At 40.5% G+C, this 24,366-nt stretch overlaps 1 protein-coding gene and 1 pseudogene across 7 annotated transcripts in view; one reads left to right on the plus strand and one right to left on the minus strand.

Annotated features, from left to right (window-relative positions):
* The window catches only part of MAP7 (microtubule associated protein 7), a 218,707-nt gene that overhangs the window by 181,732 nt on the left and 12,609 nt on the right, over positions 1–24,366 (plus strand). For all 7 annotated transcript variants that reach the window (XM_033235361.1, XM_033235358.1, XM_033235357.1 and 4 more), the window contains 9 exons: positions 2,445–2,569; positions 8,638–8,750; positions 9,057–9,340; positions 12,354–12,606; positions 13,884–14,055; positions 14,267–14,368; positions 15,054–15,104; positions 18,550–18,607; positions 22,273–22,375. In XM_033235361.1, coding sequence (XP_033091252.1) covers positions 2,445–2,569; positions 8,638–8,750; positions 9,057–9,340; positions 12,354–12,606; positions 13,884–14,055; positions 14,267–14,368; positions 15,054–15,104; positions 18,550–18,607; positions 22,273–22,375 — 1,261 coding nt within the window. The remainder of the gene's footprint in view (positions 1–2,444; positions 2,570–8,637; positions 8,751–9,056; positions 9,341–12,353; positions 12,607–13,883; positions 14,056–14,266; positions 14,369–15,053; positions 15,105–18,549; positions 18,608–22,272; positions 22,376–24,366) is intronic.
* On the minus strand, positions 10,561–11,767 carry LOC117097483 (annotated as a pseudogene).

Consider the following 24,366-nt stretch of genomic DNA (forward strand, 5'->3'; position numbering starts at 1 on the left):
ACTTATGACAAGAGTAGGATGAAATACATATACTGTGGGAGACTTTCTTAAAGACATTTTCGTGAGACAGTGTTCACGTTTAATTAACTACTTGGGATATGAAGTGTACTCTGGGAAAAAGTAACTATATATTGTTCTTACTATTTCTTCAGAAGGGCAGATTATTCAAATAATTGATTTGAAGATTTCAGGTTTTTCAGTACTTGCTATTCAGTGCAGCAATGAATTCCATGAAATCCAATACCCTTACAAGAAATTTATGTTTATTTTAGCCAAAAGATGTTCTTTGGACTAAATTTGAGGATGTTTTTCTGTGGACTATACTAGCTAGGTTTAAGGATATTTTCAACCCATATTTAGTATCACGTCAACACTAAAATAAAGAATAAACCAGAGGCCTGGTGATACTGGCTTACATCCATGATAGCCTCAGGAAATGCTCCATACATACTTCATGAAATTGTTATTTTCCACTTGAGGGAAAAGAAATCATATTTCCGTACTTTATTCCCTTTTCAGTGTCAGACCCATGGCCTCCAAGCAGAGCTGTTTTCTAGGGTTTCTTGATCCTTGAGCAAGGTAAATGGCCTCTGGCTCTGCCCTGGGCAGTGCGTGCCTCCCCCACCCCGATTATTAATCCCCAGAAGTGCCTTGTGCCAGGATGTTATTCCTTAAATGCATTTGATTGACTTGGAAGAATTTTGCATTAGTGAACTCTTTCTTGTCTAGAAAATGCAAATGCCTTGTTGTGGCACTTGAGAAAAGATTATTTTCAAAGAGTTTTTCCTGTGATCACAGGCAAAATGACAAAGAGATTCCCTTCCTTCACAATACAAATCCTTCCTTCTCCATTAAGATTGGAAGTAAAGCTTTATATCAGTTTCCAATTAAGACATACATATATTATTTTAAGGAAAACTGAAGAAATGAAAAAGTGTTTTCGTTTGTCCTGAAGAAACAGAATTCTGTTTTCAAATGATGGGAAAAGAGAGTGCAGTTTCCAGTCTATTCACTGTCAAGGCTGCAGTGAACCAAGATGAGATCGTGCCACTGCATCCCAGCCTGGGCAACAGAGTGAGATCCTATCTCAAAACAGAACAAAACCATGCAGTGATAGCCAGAAGATACTGCCAGGCATTTAATGAAAGAGCACATTAATAAAGATGCAATCTGATTGACTTTCTGTCTGTAAATTAAACCCAAATAGCAAATCTTTTTTCAACTCTATAATCCTGAAGTTAAGATCACCCCAAATTTGTCTTGTGAACTTTTGAGTTTTTAATTTAGTAATCCTCTTACATTCAGCTGGCATAGTGGTTTCTTTAAAGGGTTGCTACAAAGCCTACAGTTGAGAAGTCCTTTTATAACCATGTCCAAACACATAGTATTCTCTATAATTGTGTTTGTCTTATTCTTGCTAGGAAATAAAATTTCTGAATGAGATCTGAAAATGGACCTTAGAACCTGAATACTCACACTTTTGATACCTTTGCAGTGTTATATGAATTTCCTTAAACCCACTGTTGTTCACAATAACTTGATTCATAACAGTGTTCCTTGGAAGGTAAATGGTCAGAAGCTATGTGGTTTTTCATAAAATATTCCATCTTGAGTAAAACTGTAAAGGTTCTTCATGGTTCAACCTTATATTTGGCGGATCTAACATATTTCTGTTCTATTCAACATTTTAAATAGATATAGCTAATCTCCCCATATGTTCTAATGCTGCTTCCTATGAACCATCAAATGCCTTGGCTTTTGGGAAAACCCAGAAGCATGCATTTGGTTTGCCTATAAATAAATAAGACATGTACAGAATATTTTCCTGGAAAAGTATTACTTATCCTTGTGACAAGTCTTAACACCTGGTAAGACTTGTTCACTTAACTTTTTTTTAAGTTTGGTGTCTGTTTTCCCCTGCTGGCTGTTGAACTTGAATCCTGAAACGGTTGTAGTATATCTTGCTTGCCTGCTTGCACGCTTCCTCTCTTTCCACCTTTTGTTCCATCTTAAAGCTAATTTAGGAAAAGTCTGGTTATAAACTACTCTTTACATAAAAATTATCTTTTATCATTAATGTAGTGTTTTTTCCAGAACCATCAGCTAATAGGAATATAAGACCATTGCTCTCCATAATTACTGGATTACTTCTACATCTTTCATTAGTATTTAAAGAGCCAAAGAGCTAACAATATATTCTAGATTTTTTACGTGGACATGCCTTCCTTTTGGACTCATCATAAATTCATAGGACTGTAAGGACAGTTGAGTATGATGGTTCTGGGCACCTTTAGGTAATAACATCTTCTTCCTACTTTTCTCTCTATCTCTGCTTTGCTCCTTTTCCTGAACCTGCTTTTGGCTTTCTTCAACTGCTCCTCTGGCACTCTTGTGTGTAAAACCAATCACCTGCACCCTAGTTATCCCCATTTGTCCTCGTTCAGCATCTTGCAGCCCCATCATCATGCCCTACAAAGCTGCACACTCTAGAAATTCGATGGATCGACCAAAACTCTTTGTAACACCACCTGAGGGCTCTTCTCGCAGGAGGACCATTCATGGCATAGCGGTGAGTAGCTGTTGGGAGCAGCTGGGCAAGTCTGGGAGCCAGTGCTGTTCCTGTGCAGACTGGACACAACCCTGAGGTGCGGTGTGGGCCTAAGAGGGGGAGACCGCGACATCCACCATCCCATCTCTCCCATTGATCATGAATCTGGCTGGCTGGGCAGTAGTGTCCCCTTACTTCCTCTTCACTTGGGGATTTTGCTCTCCCTAAACATTTGAATTTGAAGACAAAAGCTGTTCTTTGTTCAAGCATATATGAGTGGATGCCCTACCCTGCTGGAGCGTCCATACACATAAGTGCAATGCCAGAATACTTTCATTTTTGAAAGTAGGAAAACCAAATGGCCTTTGAAGGGGAAGTGGGCTTGGACCGCTGCCTTGGCATTTTATTCCAACCATATCCAGAAGCTGGCTGAACTCTAAATGTGGTTCACTCAAAAGCAAGATAAAGAATTTTTATCCTGCTTGACTAATCCCTGTCAAGGCCCTGTCAAGGGATCTTAAAATATAGTCAAAGTATTTTGAAAACATTAGTCATTTGCTAAATCACTTAAAATTCTTAAAAGGCTGTTAGGCTGTGCTATAAACTCAGATTTTGTAAGTGAAAAATATAATTTGTACTAGTTATTACGGGCTGAGGTAATGTTAATTTTCACCATGCTATAAATGCAATGAGGTAATTTGTATGTCTCCAGGAATCTTTCTTCTTCTTTGTTTTAAATCCTGTGTTTATTTGGTATCAGTTGAAAGATACAAACCTTATTCTGTGGTCTTTAGACATTGTACTTTAGTCTTAAAAGACTCACCAGTCCACTAGAAGATCTCATTGCCTCTCTCCAAGATAACAGTATGACCCTTTTAATGAAAGGCTGAAACAATTTCTTAAAATCGTAACTTCCCAGAGCAATTCAGATTTATAAACCTGATGGACACTTAAAAGGATTTTGCTTAAAGGATAATTCAGGGTTGTGAGAGCTTAATGGCTTTGCCTACACCCTGTTTTTCTTTCAAGCTCCATCAGCCTTTCTGGAATCTGTGTTTGATTCATGATTGAGTCAGGCCTCCAACCCTCTAAGCCACAGGTGAAACAATCTTTGATGTCTGGGAAGTTTTAGTTTATTAGTGTTTCAGAGATCCTCCTTAACTGCAGACACAAAGCTATAGTTAAACAGAACAGCTCGGCCCCAAAGTTGGGTACTCACTGGGCAGGGGAAAAGAGCATTCACCATGGAAAATTAACAATGGGTAAAAACAAAAATTAACACTCCTTGAGAGAAGGTTGAGGGCCACCTGTGGCTGACAGGTTAAATGAAAGATTTGTCATCACATGATCCAGAGCCTTGGTTTGTTTTGTTTTTATTACCTTCCTCTTTCTCTATTTAATCAAGTAGCTGCCTTTTTACCTCTTTACAACCAAGTATTTAGGCAAATACTACCAGAAAATGACTCAGAGTCATTTATATCCTGGAGCTGCACTGTGGAATTCAGTAGTGACTGGCCACAGTGAGCACTTGGAAAGTGGCTAGTGAAACTGACAAGTTGAATTTTAAGTTTTTGAAAAATGTTTAGTTGTGGTTAAAAAATATATATATATATAACATAAAATTTACCATTTTAACCATTCTAAAGTTCAGCAGTGTTAAGTATATTCATATTGAAGTGCTACCAATGTCCAGAACTTTTTAAGTCCTGAAAAACTCAAACTGTATACCCATTAAACAACTCCCTGTTTCTCCCTCCCCTCAGCCCCTGGCAGTCACTGTTTTAATTTCTGTTTCTGTGAATTTAGCTACTTTAGAGACCACATAAAAGTGAAATCATGCAGTGTTTGAATTTTTGTGCCTAGCTTATTTCACTTAGCATAATGTCCTCAAGGTTCATCCTTGTTATAACATATGTCAGAATTTCCTTCCTTTTTAGGGCTGAATAATATTCTATTATATTTGTATACCACATTCTGTTTATTATTTCATGTATTGGTGAACATCTGGGTTGCTTTCACCTCATGGCTATTGTGAATAACACTGCTATGAACATGGGAATATAGATATCTCTAGAGATCCTTCTTTCAATTTCACTTGATATATAGAGATTGCCGGATCATATAGTAATCCTCTTTTCAATTTTTTGAGGAGCCTCTATGCCATTTTCCACAGCAGCTGTATCATTTTACATTTCTACTAACAGTGCACAAAGATTTCTGTATCTCCACATTCTCGCCAACAGTCGTGATCTTGTTTTTTGATAACAGCCATCTTAAGGAATGTGAGGTGATGTCTTGTAGTTTTGGTTTGCATTTATTTAATGATCAGTGATGATGAACGTATTTGCATATGCTTGTTGGCTTTTCATATGGCATCGTTAGAAAAATGGCTATTCAAGTTCTTTGCCTACTTTTTAATGGAGTTATTTTGTTATTGTTGAATTGTAGAGTTATTTGTATATTCTGGTAGTAACCCCTTATTAAATATATGACTTGCAAATACTTCCTCCTATTCCATAGGTTGCCTTTTTACTCTATTGATTGTTTCCTTTGATATGCAGAAGCGTTTAAGTTTGATATCGTCCCATTTGTTTATTGTTACTTCATTGCCTGTGCTTTTGGTGTTATATCCAGGAAATCAGTACCAAATACAGTGTCATGAAGCTTTTCACTTATGTTTTCTTCTAGAGGTTTTATAGTTTTAAGTCTTGCATTTAAGTCTTTACTCCATTTTGAGTTAACTTTTGTATATTTTATAAGGTAGGAATCCAACTTCATTCTTTTGCATTTGGATATCCAGTTTTCCCTGCATCATTTGTTGAAGAGAATGTCCTTGTTTCATTGAGTGGTGTTAGCATTTGACCATATACACAAGGGTTTGTTTCTGGGCTCTGGATTCTATTCCATTGGTCTATGTGTCTTTTTGTTTTGTTTTGTTTTGTTTTGTTTTGTTTTGCTTGTTTTGTTTTGTTTGAGACAGTCTCACTCTGTCACCCATGCTGGAGTGCAGTGGCACAATCTCAGCTCACTGCAACCTCCGCCTCCAAGGCCCAAGTGATTCTCATGCCCCAGCCCTCTGAGTAGCTGGGACTACAGGCATGCACTACCACGCCCATCTAATTTGTGTATTTTTAGTAGAGACAGGATTTCGCCATGTAGGCCAGGCTGGTCTTGAACTCCTGACCTCAAGCGATCCACCCACCTCGACCTCCCCAAATGCTGGGATTACAGACGTGAGCCGTAGTGCCCAGTCCCATATATCTATACCTGTCTTGATACCATTACCACAGTACTGATCACTGTAGCTTTTTACCAATTGAGTATCTCTAATTCAAAAAAACAAAATACAGAATGCTCCAAAATGTGAAACTTTTTGAGTACCAACATGGCACTCAAAGGAGATGCTCATTGGAGCATCTCAGATTTCCAGTTTTATGAATTAAGGCTGCTAAAGCGGTAAGTGTTAATGCAAGTATTCCAAAATCTGAAATCTGACACACTGTAATCCCAATCATTTTGGATAAGGGATACTCAACCTGTAATATGTTGTGAAATCAGGAAATGTAAGAACTCCAACTTTGTTCTTTTTCAAGATTATTTTGGTTCTTCAGGGTCCTTTGAAATTTTCTGTGAATTTTGGGTCAAATTTTTATATTTCTGCAAAAATAAAAATTATATTGGGATTTCAATAGGGAATGCATGGAATCTGTGGATCACTTTTGGTAGTAGTGACATCCTAACAGTATTAAGTCTTCTAATCGCTGCACACAGGACTTCCTTCCATTTATTTGTGTTGTCTTTAATTTCTTTCAGCACTATCTTCTAGTTTTCAGTATGCAGGTCTTTAGCCTCCTTTATTAAGTTCATTCCTAAGTGCTTTATTCCTTTGGATGTTATAGGAAATAGAGTTGTTTTTCAAATTTCCTTTTCTGTTTTACTTAATTTGAATTAATTTAGATTTAAATTCAAATAGGCAAATGTGGTTAGTGGCTAGATTTAGAACATCATCATATCAGAAAGTTCTATTAAACAGCACTGCATTAAAATATCTGTCAGTGAATCGTCTCTCTTGGAGGATATTTATACTGTATTCTAAACTACCTTAATTACAAAATTAAAGTCTTTTTCCTACTGATATGTTGCCCAGACCATTGACTTGCTGAGCATGTGTTCCCCCTCAGCATTGTGGAAAGTATTAATAGGAAAGATGATTGTCTAGATGGTGGGCTATTAACTCAGATCAGGATGGGAATCAGGAGTGCCTTTACATGTCTGGTACCCAAATGGGTGGTTGGATATAAGAGTAACAAAAGGACTGAAAGAGTTAAAAAAGAAAAGAAAAAAAACTCCCTGGTTGGGAGGGTGTTAAGTATTGAGTGTTTTTCCAAACCATTCCTCCTCTGCTCACCTACCCCTAGGTGATTAAAGGAGATCACTTTTAAAAAAGAAAGAAACAATTGGTTCAAAGGCACTGTAATCCTAGGATTATATACCTTTATATAGGTTCATTCCCTGATCTCTGTATTATCAAGGCACAGATAATAATCCCCAACCCCCCCCATCAAAAATTGTCTCTCTTGAGTCTTTTTCCCATTTAGATCACCCATTGATCTGATTTCAGCCAAATCAAAATGTTTTGAGAAAAAGAAAAAGAAGGGCTACTTGAGGTGCTTAACCCCAGTCTCCCCTGGGAAAAGCCCTGGGCCTGCCACCCTGTACACCAGCCAGGAGCACCCCATATGGTGGCTGCAACTTTTGATACCCAAAGCCCACAGCAACTCTGTGAGGCCCCATCTCCTACTTTTGGGGACTAAAATGGGAGAAATGGTGATTGAGCAGCTGGAAATGATGGAGAGCTGGCACACACTTGTGAAGCTCTTCTCTGCCTCTTTCTTCATTTTTTCTGTTTAGAAATCCCAGGGAGACAATGAGCATTATGTGACACTTAGATGTTTTTGCTTCTCTGATAACCCAGTCCGTCAACTAGGGTGCTATTAAGGAAAATGGAGGGAAGCAATTAAAAGGGACACTGAGAGGAATAAAAGGGAAAGGAAGGAAGAGAGGAACTGATGCTTGAGCCAGGCAGAAAAGGAGAGAAGAAAAGGTACACTACTAGTTCATGTCACCTGGGGCTAGATAATACTCTGCCCCTTCCCATGCATGCTTGCAGTCTGCCCTCCTGACAGGTGTTCACATAGGTGCCTCCAGCACATGCCCCTCCTACCATTGTCAGGTTTCAGATACTTGGAAAGGGTCTGTTTTACTCTGTACAATTTTTGTTTGTTTTGGTCTTGATTGACTTTAGAGTAGTAGAACACTTCTCTTGGCTTCCCTTTGCCCATTTTGACTGAGGGAAGTGTCATCTCTCTTGCTGAATTCCTAGTTGGCAGTCAGGGAGGCGTGATGTGTTGGCCCACCTTCAGATTTCAGTTTATTCCTGGTAAGGAAGAGCAAAAATAAATAAATAGCTGAAATTCCTCACTGTAAACCTGACTTTTCTTCAAAGTCACCTATCGTATCAGTTATCTATTGCTGCAAGAGGACACTAGGTGAGGAAGGACTTGATTCCATTATAAAACATCAGTATAAAAGAAAAATGAGTTTATATCTAATATAGCAGGCATATAATTTTTTTTAAAGACTGAGATACAGTATGTTTGGGGGGGAAATGCTAAGAATTAAAAAGAAAAAAAAGATGTGTTTTAATTCAAAGTTTTTTTAAAAATGGAAGTAACATTTGACATTTGTGTGGGATAAACCAGATTGGGAAGTTTTGCTTCAGGTAATTAATTTTAGACACAAAGTATAGGTTCTTTCTAAAAGTATGTATATACATATGCTTTTTGACAAACTTGACTCCAGATCACACATCCGGAACCACCTTATTAGTGTCACATTGTGTTAATTCAGTTATACTGTTCAGTGTTAAGCTAACAAGGCCCTTTTGTTGAGATGGAATGGGTATATGTGACATAGCTGAGAAAATTCCTTAAAAGGTATTCAATGGTTTCTAGCTCCACTGTTGAGTATTGTGAATGTGGTTGCCTCACTCATGGAAAAATCTAACTATTGAGTTTCTCTGAACTTAGGGCTATAAAAAAGAAAGAGAGAGAGAAAATGTACCCTTCCTCACATCTGGCACCCGAAGGGCTATATCTCCATCTAATCCCAAAGCAAGACCGCCAGCTCCCTCCCGACTTTGGTAAGTGAAATATAAGTGGCTGGCTGGGTTGTTCCATGTTAGAGAATTAGTAGCTCACTCTTCTGAAAGTGAACTGTTCTTCTCATGCTGTTTGGCTTTAACTTAGGGAATAACATTCTTCCCGAAAGGAAAGGAAAAAGAAATTGGAATGGTTCCCTAAAGCAACTCTATTTCTGCATCTACCACATAAAAAACAAATACACTGAGCTAAATATCTGCATTCTCTTCCATCGAGTCGTGTTCTAGGTTCTGGCAAGCCTGTTCTCATGTGTCCCCTTCTGTCTGCCTTGTTTGCTTGTGGCCCAGGCTTCCATCCAAGTCTCTTCCTCATTTGCCTGGCACACCCAGACCAACATCCTCCTTGCCACCCGGCTCAGTCAAAGCTGCTCCTGCTCAGGTCTGGCCCCCATCCCCCGGCAACATCCGCCCTGTCAAGAGGGAAGTCAGAGTGGAGCCTGAGAAAAAAGACCCTGAGAAGGAACCTCAGAAAGTTGCCAATGAGCCCTCACTAAAGGGAAGAGCACCTTTAGTGAAGGCAGAAGAAGCCACAGTTGAAGAGGGGAAACCTACTGAACCAGAAGCTGGCCCTGGTAAGAGCGAATTCACCTGTGGTGTGGGTGCTCTCTCTTTTTCTCCTGCACTGCTTTGATGAAGCTTTTTTTGTTTTCCTTTTCTTCTCTTATTGGAGACTTGGAAATTTTACTCTAAGGTTAAGTTTAACACCTTTCCTTAAGTATAATATTTTAACTTAGCGTTGCTTAAAAATAGTTTAAAAAAAAAAAAGAAAAAAAAAACCTGGCAACAGTATTCCTGTGCATCCGGGAGTTAAGGAACCCTGGCATAGCCTGTGTGCTTGATAGAAGTCAGAATTTTTTCCAGACACTGGTTTTTCACCTCTGCCAGGGTAACCAGATACTATTTAGAAATGTAAAATCACCTGGAGCTAGAAGTTCAATATTTCTAGTTGAAAATTGTCTTCATTCCAAAGTTTTCTACTTAAGATTGATTTGAAGATACAGGGTGGGGCAAGAAAGAGGAGATGATTCAAGACAGGTGGAAATGGTAGAGAAAGGAGGAGTCCAGTGTTTGCTTCCATGGAAAAGGAAAGGAGGGCCATAGAGCATCATAATAGCCATGAAAATAATCTGCGGAAGCAGAAATAGAAATGTAAATCTCAAATCATACATCCAAAAGCCTATTATTAGAACCACAACACGTGGATTCAGGTGTAGCTTCTCAGTGCTTTTATTGGCTGAGTTCATTCCATAAAATGTGTTCAGAGCACCTGCATCAAAATTACCCGTTGTATTCATTACCTATTGCTGCATAATGAATTAGCAGCATAAAACAACAACAAACATTTGTCATATCACATGGATTCTTGGGTCAGGAATTTGGCAGCAGTGCAGCTGGGTGGTTCCTGCTCAGGACCACTCATAAGATTGCAGTCAAGCTGTCCACTAGAGCTGCAGTCATCTCAAGACTCAACCAGAGCTGGAAGGTGGCTTACACACAAGGCTGGAGGCAGGTGGCCTCAGCTTCTCCACACATGGATCACTCCATGTTATTGCTGAATGTCCTTATCTGTCTCCTTGCTCTGCTGGCTTCTGCCAGAGTCAGTGACCTGGAAGAGAGAATGAGGAGGAATCTACAATGTCTTTTATGATCCAGTCTCAGAAGCTGCACACCAATGTTTCTGTCACATTCTGTTAAGTAGAAGCAAGTCACTAGGTGGAACTCACACTCAAAGAGAAACACAGTCTCCACCTTTTGAAGAGAGAGTTTTCGAAGAATTTTTTTTAAGAGTTCAGCTTTTTATTGAACTTGTTACAAAAGAGGTTTAGTCAAAAAGACCAAAGCCCATATCCTCCTCGGGCTCCTCAGACTCTCTTTTCTTTGCTTCTGTTTCTTCTCCTCAGCTGGAACAACATTGGTGGAGGGGGCAGGACCTCCTGCTGGTGCAGGTCCACGGGCTCCTCCATTGCAGATGAGACTCTGCATGTCAACATTGGCCAGGGCTTTTGAAAACAAGCCAGTTCAAAAAGGTTCAACATTTACACCAGCTACTTTAATGAGGGCATTGATCTTATCCTCCTCGACAGTCACCTCACCCTCATGCAGAATGAAGGTCAAGCCTCATGCAGAATGCAGGCGAGCTCAGAAACAGAGGCCATGGCACAAGCAAGTGTGGGGCTGGCACTGCCCGGCAAGGTACTAGTTGCCAGATGAAGTGAGGATCCCACTTCAACATGGCCCTAGATTCCTCAGAGGGACTGAGTGCAGCTTGGCAGCAGCTGAGGAAAACTGGAAATATTTTTAAACCACCACATCTATAATGTTTTGACATACAGACCCTTGACTTTACCTCAGACTTACTAAATCAGAATATGTAGTGGTGGATATGAGGACTTGAAAGATACTAAGCTTGTCAGTTGACTCCTAAACATGGTTGCCAGATAGAACACCGGGTGGCCAGTTAAATCTGGCAATGCTATTCCTGTGAATTCTGGAGTTTAAGGACCCCTGGCGTAGCCTGTGTGCTTGATAGAGTCAGATTTTTTTCCAGAAGGCCCACTGGTTCTCACCTCTGCCAGGCTAACCAGATGCTATTTAGAAATTTAAAACCACCTGGAGCTGGGAATTCAATATTTCTAGTTGAGAATTGTCTTCATTTAAAAGTGTTCTACTTAAGACTGAATTTGAAGATAGAGGGTGGGGCAAAGAAAGATGATTCAAAACAGGTGAAAATGTTAGAAAAAGGAGGAGTCCAGTGTTTGTTTCCATGGAAAAAGGAAGGAAAGAAAGGCTATAGAGCATCATGATGGCCGAGAAAAGTCTGTGGGAGCAGAGGTAGAAATGTGACTCTCGAAAGGAGGGGCTGGAGCAGCCAGGGGCCAGAGCTTGCACTTGCTGGTGCCTTGCTCACTGTGTTGCCGAATTGTGAGTGCCTGTGTGGGGCTTCTGGGGCACCAGCTCTCTAGGTCATCTTCATAAATCTGAGTAAGACCAGAGAACTTCTGCTCCCATCTTGCATCTTGGCAGCCTGGGACATACAAGCAGAATGAGCACCAGCTCCCAAAGAGGCCCTGAGCTCCTCCCATCTCAGACCTAGAGACAGCTCTGGAGAGACAAAAGGGTCCTCTTCATAGGGTGTCATCTTCCCAGTCTGAATCTGGACTCATGGCATGGATGCTGAGGATGCTGCTCTAGTAATGAATGGTTACCAAAGAGTAGGAATTTTCAAATGCAATAAAAGACAAATGGATGATCTCATCTTCTTTTTGCTCAGTGTATAACTCCCCACAGACTAACATGAGGCTCTGTACACATTCAATATATGTTAACTGATTTAACTGGTATAAAAATAAGACTTGGTGACAGAGTATTAGCTTTGTTGGATGTCTCACTTACACATACTGATTTTTTTATCTGTTGCTTGGTTACAGATAGAACACAGTGAAACCGTGAGAACACACAGTAATAAACATTCCCTTTTCTTTTATAATGGTAAATTCTAGGCCTTGGATGTGGGGAATGCTAGTGTTGGTTTTGTTCTTTGGATTTTGTTTCCAACTGGTTTTCTCCTTGTACCTGTTTGTGCAGCTGCTCCAGCCACGGCCCCAGGTCCAGTCACGGCCCCAACTCCAGCCTCGGCCCCAGCTCCAGCCCCGGTCCCCACCCCAGCCATGGTCTCAGCCCCATCATCCACTGTGATTGCCAGTGCTTCTCCTAAGACTTCTGCAGGCACCACCAACCCAGAGGAGGCCACAAGGCTGCTAGCTGAGAAGAGGCGGCTGGCCCGAGAGCAGAGAGAAAAGGAAGAAAGGGAGAGGAGGGAGCAAGAAGAACTTGAAAGGTAAAGGGGGGACATTGCTCCACACCATGGTGTCAGTGATGTCAGTGATACTTGGATTAACTCAACACCCCTCTGAGAGGGAGGAGGTGATAATACTGATGAAAGTGAATGGATTAGTTCTTTCAGGATTACTGTTACCTAATTTTCCTGTGACTACTAAGCGGTTTGTTTTTTAAATCACATTTTTCTTCTTCTTCTTCTTCTTTTTTTTTTTTTTTTTTAATAGAAATGGTGTGTCACTATATTGCCCAGGCTGGTCTCAAACTCTTGGGCTCAAGGGATCCTCCCACCCGAACCTCCCAAAGTGCTGAGATTACAGGCATGAGCCACCATTCCCAGCCACGTTTTCTTATTTTAATGACAGTGCAACAACATTGATGGAGAAAGGTTTAAAGAAAAAAAAGTCCATAATCATATCAATTTTCAGTAATTGTGTACATTTTGGGTGGTCCTTTCTAGTCTCTCAACAGTATGTATACACACATATTTACATAATTATAACCACAGCAGAGGTACAATTGTGCAGTCTGCTTTTTGACTTAACACATCTCCAATCTCCAGGTTTCCGCTTTGTCTTTGTGTAATTATCACATTAAGGCTGCATAATAAGGGTTCACGTTTTCTCCTTTCCAGATAAATCTCCTCTCAGAGAGTAGCCAGGTGGGATCTTGACATGCCCCATGATTGCCTGCCAGGCAGTATCCCAGAGACAGTTTGTTCAATTGATCATCTTCTGGGCCTAATAAGACTAATGTCAATATAATTGTTCTTCAAACGAACACAACTGTACCCTCGGGAAGGATCTCATGCCCCCGCTGGGCCGCCATCTTGGCCATGCCCTGCCTTTGGCTCCAACAGGGAGCTTACATGGCTGTCTTCCTCCTGTCCAGTGACAGAACACTATGACCCTTATTTATTTACAAAGATTTCCTTTGACGGGGGTGCTTCAAATTCATTACTAAGAAGTCACATTATTTGAATTAAGCAAATCAGAGCCGTTAAAAATAGTTAAATTCCTTCCAAAAGCCAGCTCTCCCCAAGATACTGGTGGTTACATGTTGCTTCTGTTTAGCACGGACCGCAATGCAGCTGGCAAGGGGGGAGGAAGACTAAGGGTGGCTTCGCATTTTGTCCCTTAACAGTGCTGAAGGCATCCAGTGGGGATTTTTCTACTGGACATCTGAAGGAACCGCCCTACAGAATCACCGAGGCAGGCCTTGCTTCAAAGATTTCTCCTCAGGTGTCTTTGGTTTTGTTTTTGTTTTGTCTTTTTCCAGACAAAAGAGAGAGGAATTGGCTCAACGGGTGGCTGAAGAGAGGACTCGCCGTGAGGAGGAGTCGCACCGGCTGGAAGCCGAGCAGGCCCGGGAGAAGGAGGAGCAGCTGCTGCGGCAGACGAAGGAGCGGGCGCTGCGCGAGCGGGAGGAGGCGGAGCGCGCCCAGAGGCAGGTGCGGCTGCATCCCGCCCCCGCCCCCCTCCCCGTCCTGATCCCGCAGGGAGACGCCCCAGCCGGGCAGAGGAGGGTGCGGACTGGACTGCCAGTGCTCCCGCTTCCGCACTTCCTCCATCCACCACCTCGCCCCCACCTCCGGGCGCCCCCTGGGAGATCTGGGCAGCCCGCCTCTTTGTCAGAGGCAGACGCCGACCTTCTGTTTTCAGAAAGAAGAAGAAGCTCGCATTCGTGAAGAAGCAGAGAGAGCCCGGCAAGAACGAGAGAAGCATTTCCAGAGAGAAGAACTGGAGCGCCTGGAGAGAAAGAAGGTAGCTGCGTCTTAGCACAGAGGCTCGGGACGCGAACTTGCACCCTCTAAGACCCAGAGACTAGCCCTGGCCATCGGAAAACGCGCCTTCGACCCTCGCCACATAAACTAGTAGCCCCCTCAGTGATAACAGTCTCCTGCAAAGAGATCTCTCTCAGTGTTTTAGCCCTCACCAAAAAGCAGTTAATTCCACTTCATGTAGCTTAAGGCAGTCCAACTTTCTTGGATAACTCCAATTAAGACAAAGCAGCACGGCCGGGCGGGTGGCTCACGCCTGTAATCCCAGCACTTTGGGAGGCGATGGCAGGAGGATCACTGAAGTCAGGAGTTCGAGACCAGCCTGGCCAACATGGTGAAACCCTGTCTTTACTAAAAATACAAAAATTAGCTAGGCGCGATGGTGGGCATCTGTGGTCCCAGCTACTTGGGAGGCTGAGGAAGCAGAATCGCTTGCGCCCAGGAGGCGGAGGCTGCAGTGAACTGAGAGCTTGCCATACAGCACTCCAGCCTGGGCGGTGGGGCAAGACTCCATCTCAAAAAAAAAAAAAAAAAAAAAAAGGGTATATATTATATTTTTCCAAAATAACAAACTGTTTTAAATAATCTATTTATTTCATCAGTTAAATGTGCCAGGCTGGCTTTTTTTCTGTGTCTGATCTTCTTGCTCAATTCTTCCTTTCCGATAGCGACTTGAGGAGATTATGAAAAGAACCAGGAGGACAGAAGCTACAGATAAGGTATTGACATGGCCATTTTCTGACTGTTTTTGTATGCTTTTTTCATTTTCACTTATAACTCTAATTTTTATTTTTATTTTTTTATTTTTATTTTCTCTTTAATGGATAATTCCCATCAGTGCACTGTTGCATCAGCATGCTCTTATTTTTCTCATTTTTTTTTTTTCTTTTTTTATTTTTTATTATACTTTAAGTTCTAGGGTACATGTGCATAACGTTTATATCATGTATAACTCCCCAATGCAATCCCTCCCTCCTCCCCCCTCCCCATGATAGGCCCCAGTGTGTGATGTTCCCCTTCCCGAGTCCAAGTGATCTCATTGTTCAGTTCCCACCTATGAGTGAGAACATGCGGTGTTTGGTTTTCTCTTCTTGTGATAGTTTGCTAAGAATGATGGTTTCCAGCTGCATCCATGTCCCTACAAAGGACGCAAACTCATCCTTTTTGATGGCTGCATAGTATTCCATGGTGTATATGTGCCACATTTTCTTAATCCAGTCTGTCACAGATGGACATTTGGGTTGATTCCAAGTCTTTGCTATTGTGAATAGTGCCGCAATAAACATACGTGTGCATGTGTCTTTGTAGTAGAGTAATTTATAATCCTTTGGGTATATACCCAGTAGTGGGATGGCTGGGTCATATGGTACATCTAGTTCTAGATCCTTGAGGAATCGCCATACTGTTTTCCATAATGGTTGAACTAGTTTACAATCCCACCAACAGTGTAAAAGTGTTCCTATTTCTCCACATCCTCTCCAACATCTATTGTTTCCTGACTTCTTAATGATTGCCATTCTAACTGGTGTGAGATGGTATCTCATTGTGGTTTTGATTTGCATTTCTCTGATGGCGAGTGATGACGAGCATTTTTTCATGTGTCTGTTGGCTGTATGGATGTCTTCTTTTGAGAAATGTCTGTTCATATCCTTTCCCCACTTTTTGATGGGGTTGTTTGTTTTTCTCTTGTATATTTGTTTGAGTTCTTTGTAGATTCTGGATATTAGCCCTTTGTCAGATGAGTAGGTTGCAAAAATTTTTTCCCATTCTGTAGGTTGCCTGTTCACTCTGATGGTAGTTTCTTTTGCTGTGCAAAAGCTCTTTAGTTTAATGAGATCCCATTTGTCAATTTTGGCTTTTGCTGCCGTTGCTTTTGGTGTTTTAGACATGAAGTCCTTGCCCATGCCTATGTCCTGAATGGTACTACCTAGATTTTCTTCTAGGGTTTTTATGGTATTAGGTCTAACATTTAAGTCTCTAATCCATCTTGAATTAATTTTCGTATAAGGGGTAAGGAAAGGATCCAGTTTCAGCTTTCTACTTGTGGCTAGCCAATTTTCCCAGCACCATTTATTAAATAGGGAATCCTTTCCCCATTTCTTGTTTTTGTCAGGTTTGTCAAAGATCAGATGGCTGTAGATGTGTGGTATTATTTCTGAGGACTCTGTTCTGTTCCACTGGTCTATTTCTCTGTTGTGGTACCAGTACCATGCTGTTTTGGTTACTGTAGCCTTGTAGTATAGTTTGAAGTCAGGTAGCGTGACGCCTCCAGCTTTGTCCTTTTGACCTAGGATTGTCTTGGCAATGCGGGCTCTTTTTTGGTTCCATATGAACTTTAAAGCCGTTTTTTCCAATTCTGTGAAGAAACTCATTGGTAGCTTGATGGGGATGGCATTGAATCTATAAATAACCTTGGGCAGTATGGCCATTTTCACGATATTGATTCTTCCTATCCATGAGCATGGTATGTTCTTCCATTTGTTTGTGTCCTCTTTGATTTCACTGAGCAGTGGTTTGTAGTTCTCCTTGAAGAGGTCCTTTACATCCCTTGTAAGCTGGATTCCTAGGTATTTTATTCTCTTTGAAGCAATTGTGAATGGAAGTTCATTCCTGACTTGGCTCTCTGCTTGTCTGTTACTGGTGTATAAGAATGCTTGTGATTTTTGCACATTAATTTTGTATCCTGAGACTTTGCTGAAGTTGCTTATCAGCTTAAGGAGATTTTGGGCTGAGACGATGGGTTTTTCTAAATATACAATCATGTCATCTGCAAACAGGGACAATTTGACTTCTTCTTTTCCTAACTGGATACCCTTGATTTCTTTCTCTTGCCTGATTGCCCTAGCCAGAACTTCCAACACTATGTTGAATAGGAGTGGTGAGAGAGGGCATCCCTGTCTTGTGCCAGTTTTCAAAGGGAATTTTTCCAGTTTTTGCCCATTCAGTATGATATTAGCTGTGGGTTTGTCGTAAATAGCTCTTATTATTTTGAGGTACGTTCCCTCAATACCGAATTTATTGAGCGTTTTTAGCATAAAGGGCTGTTGAATTTTGTCAAAAGCCTTTTCTGCATCTATTGAGATAATCATGTGGTTCTTGTCTTTGGTTCTGTTTATATGCTGGATTACGTTTATTGATTTGCGAATGTTGAACCAGCCTTGCATCCCAGGGATGAAGCCCACTTGATCATGGTGGATAAGCTTTTTGATGTGCTGCTGAATCCGGTTTGCCAGTATTTTATTGAGAATTTTTGCATCGATGTTCATCAGGGATATGGTCTAAAATTCTCTTTTTTTGTTGTGTCTCTGCCAGGCTTTGGTATCAGGATGATGTTGGCCTCATAAAATGAGTTAGGGAGGATTCCCTCTTTTTCTATTGATTGGAATAGTTTCAGAAGGAATGGTACCATCTCCTCCTTGTACCTCTGGTAGAATTCAGCTGTGAATCCATCTGGTCCTGGACTTTTTTTGGTGGGTAGGCTATTAATTGTTGCCTCAATTTCAGAGCCTGTTATTGGTCTATTCAGGGATTCAACTTCTTCCTGGTTCAGTCTTGGAGAGTGTAAGTGTCCAGGAAATTATCCATTTCTTCTAGATTTTCTAGTCGATTTGCGTAGAGGCATTTATAGTATTCTCTGATGGTTGTTTGTATTTCTGTGGGGTCGGTGGTGATATCCCCTTTATCATTTTTTATTGCGTCTATTTGATTCTCTCTCTTTTCTTCTTTATTAGTCTTGCTAGCGGTCTGTCAATTTTGTTGATCTTTTCAAAAAACCAACTCCTGGATTCATTGATTTTTTGGAGGGTTTTTGTGACTCTATCTCCTTCAGTTCTGCTCTGATCTTAGTTATTTCTTGCCTTCTGCTAGCTTTTGAATGTGTTTGCTCTTGCCTCTCTAGTTCTTTTAATTGTGATGTTAAAGTGTCAATTTTAGATCTTTCCAGCTTTCTCTTGTGGGCATTTAGTGCTATAAATTTCCCTCTACACACTGCTTTAAATGTGTCCCAGAGATTCTGGTATGTTGTATCTTTGTTCTCATTGGTTTCAAAGAACATCTTTATTTCTGCTTTCATTTCGTTATGTACCCAGTAGTCATTCAGGAGCAGGTTATTCAGTTTCCATGTAAACTCTAATTTTTAAAAGTCCTCTTTTTTCTTCTTGGTAGAAAACCAGTGATCAGAGAAACGGCGATATAGCCAAGGGAACTCTCACCGGAGGAACAGGTATTTCTGTCAATGAACTCAAATCAATTTATATATAAAATGTTTGAAATGACTCTCCAGGGGTAAAGATATTCAGGAATTGATGGAGGGAAAAATTTCCAGTACTTGCAGACTCACAGACGCTTAGGGGTCTGTCATTGAGTCCTTCCTCTTATGTAAAACTGTCTAGTGTTTCTGCCAGATACTTTTCACATTTGTTTATACTCTAATGGGTCGCTTGATATTTTAAATCATCTTATGTAATACATATTTATGCATATATGTATATATACTTAATACATATATGTGTATACATACACATACTTTTAGAAGAATTTCCTTTGAGTTTAAAAACTAAATTTCGGCCGGGCGCGGTGGCTCAAGCCTGTAATCCCAGCACTTTGGGAGGCCGAGATGGGCGGATCACGAAGTCAGGAGATCGAGACCATCCTGGCTAACACGGTGAAACCCCGTCTCTACTAAAAAATACAAAAAACTAGCCAGGCGAGGTGGCGGGCGCCTGTAATCCCAGCTACTTGGGAGGCTGAGGCAGGAGAATGGCGTAAACCCGGGAGGCAGAGCTTGCAGTGAGCTGAGATCCGGCCACTGCACTCCAGCCTGGGCGACAGAGCGAGACTCAGTCTCAAAAAAAAAAAAAAAAAAAAAAAACTAACTTTCATTTATCATGTACTATCTGCTCAAGTAGTATATATTTATATTTCCTCTTAAGAAAGGACTTTAAATTTACACATTTGACAACTTGTATTATAGGCAGTTCTCAGAAAAAGGATTTAAATGTTATTCCTGTTAGATCTGACTTCAAAATAAAGTTTAAAATTTGTTGAAATTATTATTTTTCAATTGACAAATAATAGTTGTACATATTCTTGGGGTACGTAGTGATATTTCCGTACATATAACATACAGTGATCTTGAAATTCCATTAGAGTTACTTATATGCCATCAGCTTTGGAAAGAGATTATTGATTTTTTTCGGAGATTATAAGTCAAATGTATTTTAAATAAAAGTGAAATTAACCTTAGTACTCAGATTAAATGAATAAGAAGTGCCCTTTTTGTATCAGGTACATCTTTCATACATCATTCCTACTGCTGCCTTGTGAAGTGGTTACTTTGCTTTGTCTTCGAGTCAACAAGCATTTTTGAAGCTCTTCTATGTGCCAGGCCGTGTCGTAGGGCTGGGATTCAGTGTGAACAAATAGGCAAGGTCTCTCTACCCACAGGGGCACTCAGGGCCAATGACAGGCCAGGCTCACACAGCTGGGGCCCAGGTCCCCCAGCTCCTGGTTCTGCTCCTTCAGTGATCCCTCATGGTCTCCATGATTGTACATGCATGTGGTTAGTAGATAGCTCATCATTGTCTTTCTCTTTCCTCATGTGTGATATCAATATGAAAAGAAAAGACCAGAGGTACTGCAGTTTTCTTTTTCTGTTTACAAACAAAAGCAAAGGCTGGAATACTTTTGGCTCAAAGATCAAATACAGTGGTTTATGTGACAGAACATTGCCTATAAACATTAAGGATTTTCAAATGTAAAGTATTGTTGGTATTTTGGGACTTAGTTTTATTTCAATAGAAGCTATTTTGGTTCTGTACGTCATAATTCCTTTATAGTGGAGTTTTCATGCTCTTTTAAAGATGCCCTAATGTATGTATGTGTATGTTTGGAGAATAGTCCTAATGGTTGTATATTATAACCCCATTGCATTTTTAACATGCTGTCTTCAACAATGTTGTAATAGACACAGGCTGTAAGCAGGCATAGTATCCAGTGAGTTGTTAGAGTGATCAATTTAGGCTGTAAGTTGCACCAGCTCAGGATTATTTGAGGGGCTAATGCTGTAGTTTGTGCCTGGCTAGTCTCCTTGTTGGTTTGTTTTCCTTTTCCCTCTTCCAGCCCTTTCCTTATCTGTTCTTTCAGTATTCTTTGTAAATCAATCCAAGAATGAACAAAGGCAAGAGGGAAGGTGAAACTTACTGATTGGCATAGCTGTGTTTGTCAACACTCATATAAATTTGATTTGAGTTAAAACTGCTAAAAGGAGGCTTGAGGATTAACTGTGCCTAACAAATATTCACCTTCTCCCAGTCCCACATCTGATTGAGGGCTGACTGGTGTTACCAGTGCTACAAAGAGAATTCTGAGGTGGGTAAGCAAGCAGGCGAGTTTACAGATCTGTCAGATGTTTTCTCAGGGGCTGCCTGTCACCAGCTTTGCAAATTGGGCAGATTTGAAATTACCACTTACCTTTCTGCCTTAGTTATCAGATCTCTTGTACCTCTGGCAGCTTTACTGAATTTGTGCCAGGTTGTAAAATAACACTGTCTTGGAATTATTTCAGGCCAGGTGAAGTAGCTCACACCTATAATCCCAACACTTTGGGAGGCTGAGGCAGGAGGATCATTTGAGCCCAGGAGTTCAAGACTGGGCAACATAGCAAGACCCTGTCTTTACAAATAATTTTTTTTTAACTAGCTGGGCATGTTGGCATGCACTTGTGGTTCCAGCTACTTGGGAGGCTGAAACAGGAGGATTACCTAAGCCCAGGAGGTTGAGGCTGTAGTGAGCCATGATCACACCACTGCACTGCAGCCTGGGTGACAGAATGAGACTCTTTCTCAAAAAAAGCAGGGGACGAGGGGGTGAGGGGTAGGAATTATTTCAGTTATTCCCCCACATCAAGCTGAAACGATAATCTACCACAGATATATCTGAAACTCCGGCCTGTATAAAGGTTTACAAGTAATCCTGTCCTGTATTTTAGAGGCAGTCATCAATACAGTTAGCTTAAAGTGGGCTGCAACATTAAGCTTTGAATAATGAGGTGGAATGGTTAGGTATAGTACACTGCCTTCCATTCGTGAAATCCTCATCATTCTAAGTGTGCATAGGACTAAACTGAGTTTTCAAATATATATATATATATATTTTTTTTTTTTTTTTTTGACGGAGTCTCGCTCTGTCGCCCAGGCTGGAGTGCAGTGGCCGGATCTCAGCTCACTGCAAGCTCCGCCTCCCGGGTTTACACCATTCTCCTGCCTCAGCCTCCTGAGTAGCTGGGACTACAGGCGCCCGCCACCTTGCCCGGCTAGTTTTTTGAATTTTTTTAGTAGAGACGGGGTTTCACCGTGTTAGCCAGGATGGTCTCGATCTCCTGACCTCGTGATCCGCCCGTCTCGGCCTCCCAAAGTGCTGGGATTACAGGCTTGAGCCATGGCGCCCGGACTTCAAAAACATTTTTAATACTTATAGTGTTCCATGGTGATTTGCTCTGAATCCTTCATAAAGATATTCAGTATCAGCTTGTTCAAGTCAGCTTACTGCTATCTTTACCAGTTGCTTTGGTTTCAATATTATATACTTTCTGTAACTTTAGTGCTAGGAAAGATAATAATACTTATTTTAGCCCTTCCAACGTGCCAGGCACTGTTCTAGGTCCTTTACATGTAGTAATATTAATCCATTTAATTCGAACAGCCTATTAAGTAGGTACTATTACTAATGAGGAAACTAAGGCACAAAGAGTTTAAGTGATGTGCCCGAGGTCTCACAAATGGTAAGTAGCAGAGCCAGGACATAAATCAAGACTTTCTGGCTCTTGGAGGTTAGGTCTGATAAAAGAACGTTAGTAACCCTTTGTTCTGTCTCCTTTGCTATGCTCAGAGGTATCTGCACTTCCATGTACGACAAACGCTCCGGGAAATGGAGAGCCAGTAGGCAGCCCACATGTGGTTACCTCACACCAATCAAAAGTGACAGTGGAGAGGTGAGTTTTCACTGACATTCACTGAAGTAAAACATTATCGTTTTTACCCACCAGCTCCACCAGAATTTCAAATTCTTAACATTAAGATTTATTATTTTGGGGGACTTCATTGATTTTTGGTTGAGCTAGTAATTCTGTACTCCAAGAAAGTGGAAATATCTTTTTTCCTGAGTCATTAAATGTGTTGGTGAGGTTTTAGTGTGACTGTTCCAAGAATATTGCAAATGGCCAAGTGCAGGGCTCACTCCTGTAATCCCAACACTTTGGGAGGCCAAGGAGTGAGGATTACTTAAGGCTGAGAGTTCTAGACCAGCCTGGGCAACATAGCAAAACACCATCTCTGCAAAAAAATAGAAAAACTAGCCAGACATGATAGTATGTGCTTGTAGTCCCACCTTGGGAGACTGAGTTAGGAAGACTGCATGAGCCCAGGAGGTCAAAGATGCAGTGAGCCAAACTCCTGCCACTGCAGTCCAGCCTGGGTAACAGAGTGAGACCCTGTCTCAAAAAACAAAACAAAAAACCAGTAATAATCGGTTAGTTTTATTTGTATATATTTAGCCCGATCTGAACCATATCCACATTCTTTAATGGTATATAACAGTTGCATTTTAGCCATGCATAATATTACAGTGACTTACATGTTTGTTCCATACAGAAGTCATGTAGATGTCAGACTTCTTATATTATTAATAACAGAGCTTCTTATTGAAGAACCAGACAACTGCTAACAACAGCCTAGAAAAGAGTGTGGATTTAAGAAAGATTGCCTTTGTCTTTCCTTGTAATTATATCAACAGCATCTTATGAACATTTTCAAAAATGAAAAATAAGGGTAATCATAGCCTGTGCCTAAAAATCCGATCAGAGAGAACTTGCAGAAACATTTTTAATAATGTTCAAAAAAATTTAGCTATGACTTTTTAAATTTGGGAAATCTACTTAATGTATGAGTCCTCCTGTCTTTAATGCCAGTCTTTGCTACCAACAGACAACTGAAGGTCCTCAAATTATTTTCTTAATCTAAAAATACATAATTGTTTCGTGGCTTTTGGCCAAGATAAGTACAAAAACACAGACACTACATAACATTTTGTAATGTAGTGGGCAGCAATTAAAAGGTAAGTCACCCTACTATTGTGGTGATATCTTTCTGAAATAGTGGAATTTTTATTTATTTTTTGCCTACTATACTACCAAAGAGAATACCCTGAGGGATCTTAATAATTCATTTCCAATTATGTTGAATAACTTTATTGTAATTACCTAAGATCTATATTAAATGGTATTTTTTTCTTAGTTTTAATTAGTTTTTTTAAATTCATTCCCTATAATTTATTATGTTCAATTCATTGACTTCAGAGATTTCTTTAAAAAAAAAAAAAAAAAAGAGTAAAAGATACCACAGAGAAAATCCCATTATTATGGGGAACCGACAATGCCTACCATAGTTTCTTTTATTTATTTATTTATTTTTTTGAGACAGACTCTCACTCGGTTGCCCAGGCTGGATGCAGTGGTGTTATCTTGGCTCACTGCAGCCTCCACCTCCTGGGTTCAAGGAGACACACCCAGCTAATTTTCGTATTTTTAGTAGAGACAGGTTTCATCATGTTGGCCAGGCTGGTCTTGACCTCCTGACCTCAAGTGATCCACTGGTCTTGGCCTCCCAAAGTGCTAGGATTACAGGCATGAGCCATCATACCTGGCCTACCATAGCGTCTTAAGCCACTGATGATGTTATCTGATCTGTAAAGTTAAATTTATGCATAATTTGACTCTCTTCAGTAGTTAATATCACCAAGCAATCAATCATTATATACGAACCTGAAAAATAATTTTACTATATTTGATACAGATAATAAAATTCTGTTATATTTCAGCCTTTTCCACACACAGAAAAACAACAGTTTGTAATTAAACCAAAATGAACTTACTGGTGTCATCCATCTCTACCCAACAAATAAATTGTCCTTTGTCATATATGTAAG

Source organism: Trachypithecus francoisi, unplaced genomic scaffold (genome assembly GCF_009764315.1).
Source record: "Trachypithecus francoisi isolate TF-2019V2 unplaced genomic scaffold, Tfra_2.0 Lachesis_group15, whole genome shotgun sequence".
Taxonomy (NCBI): Eukaryota; Metazoa; Chordata; class Mammalia; order Primates; family Cercopithecidae; genus Trachypithecus; species Trachypithecus francoisi.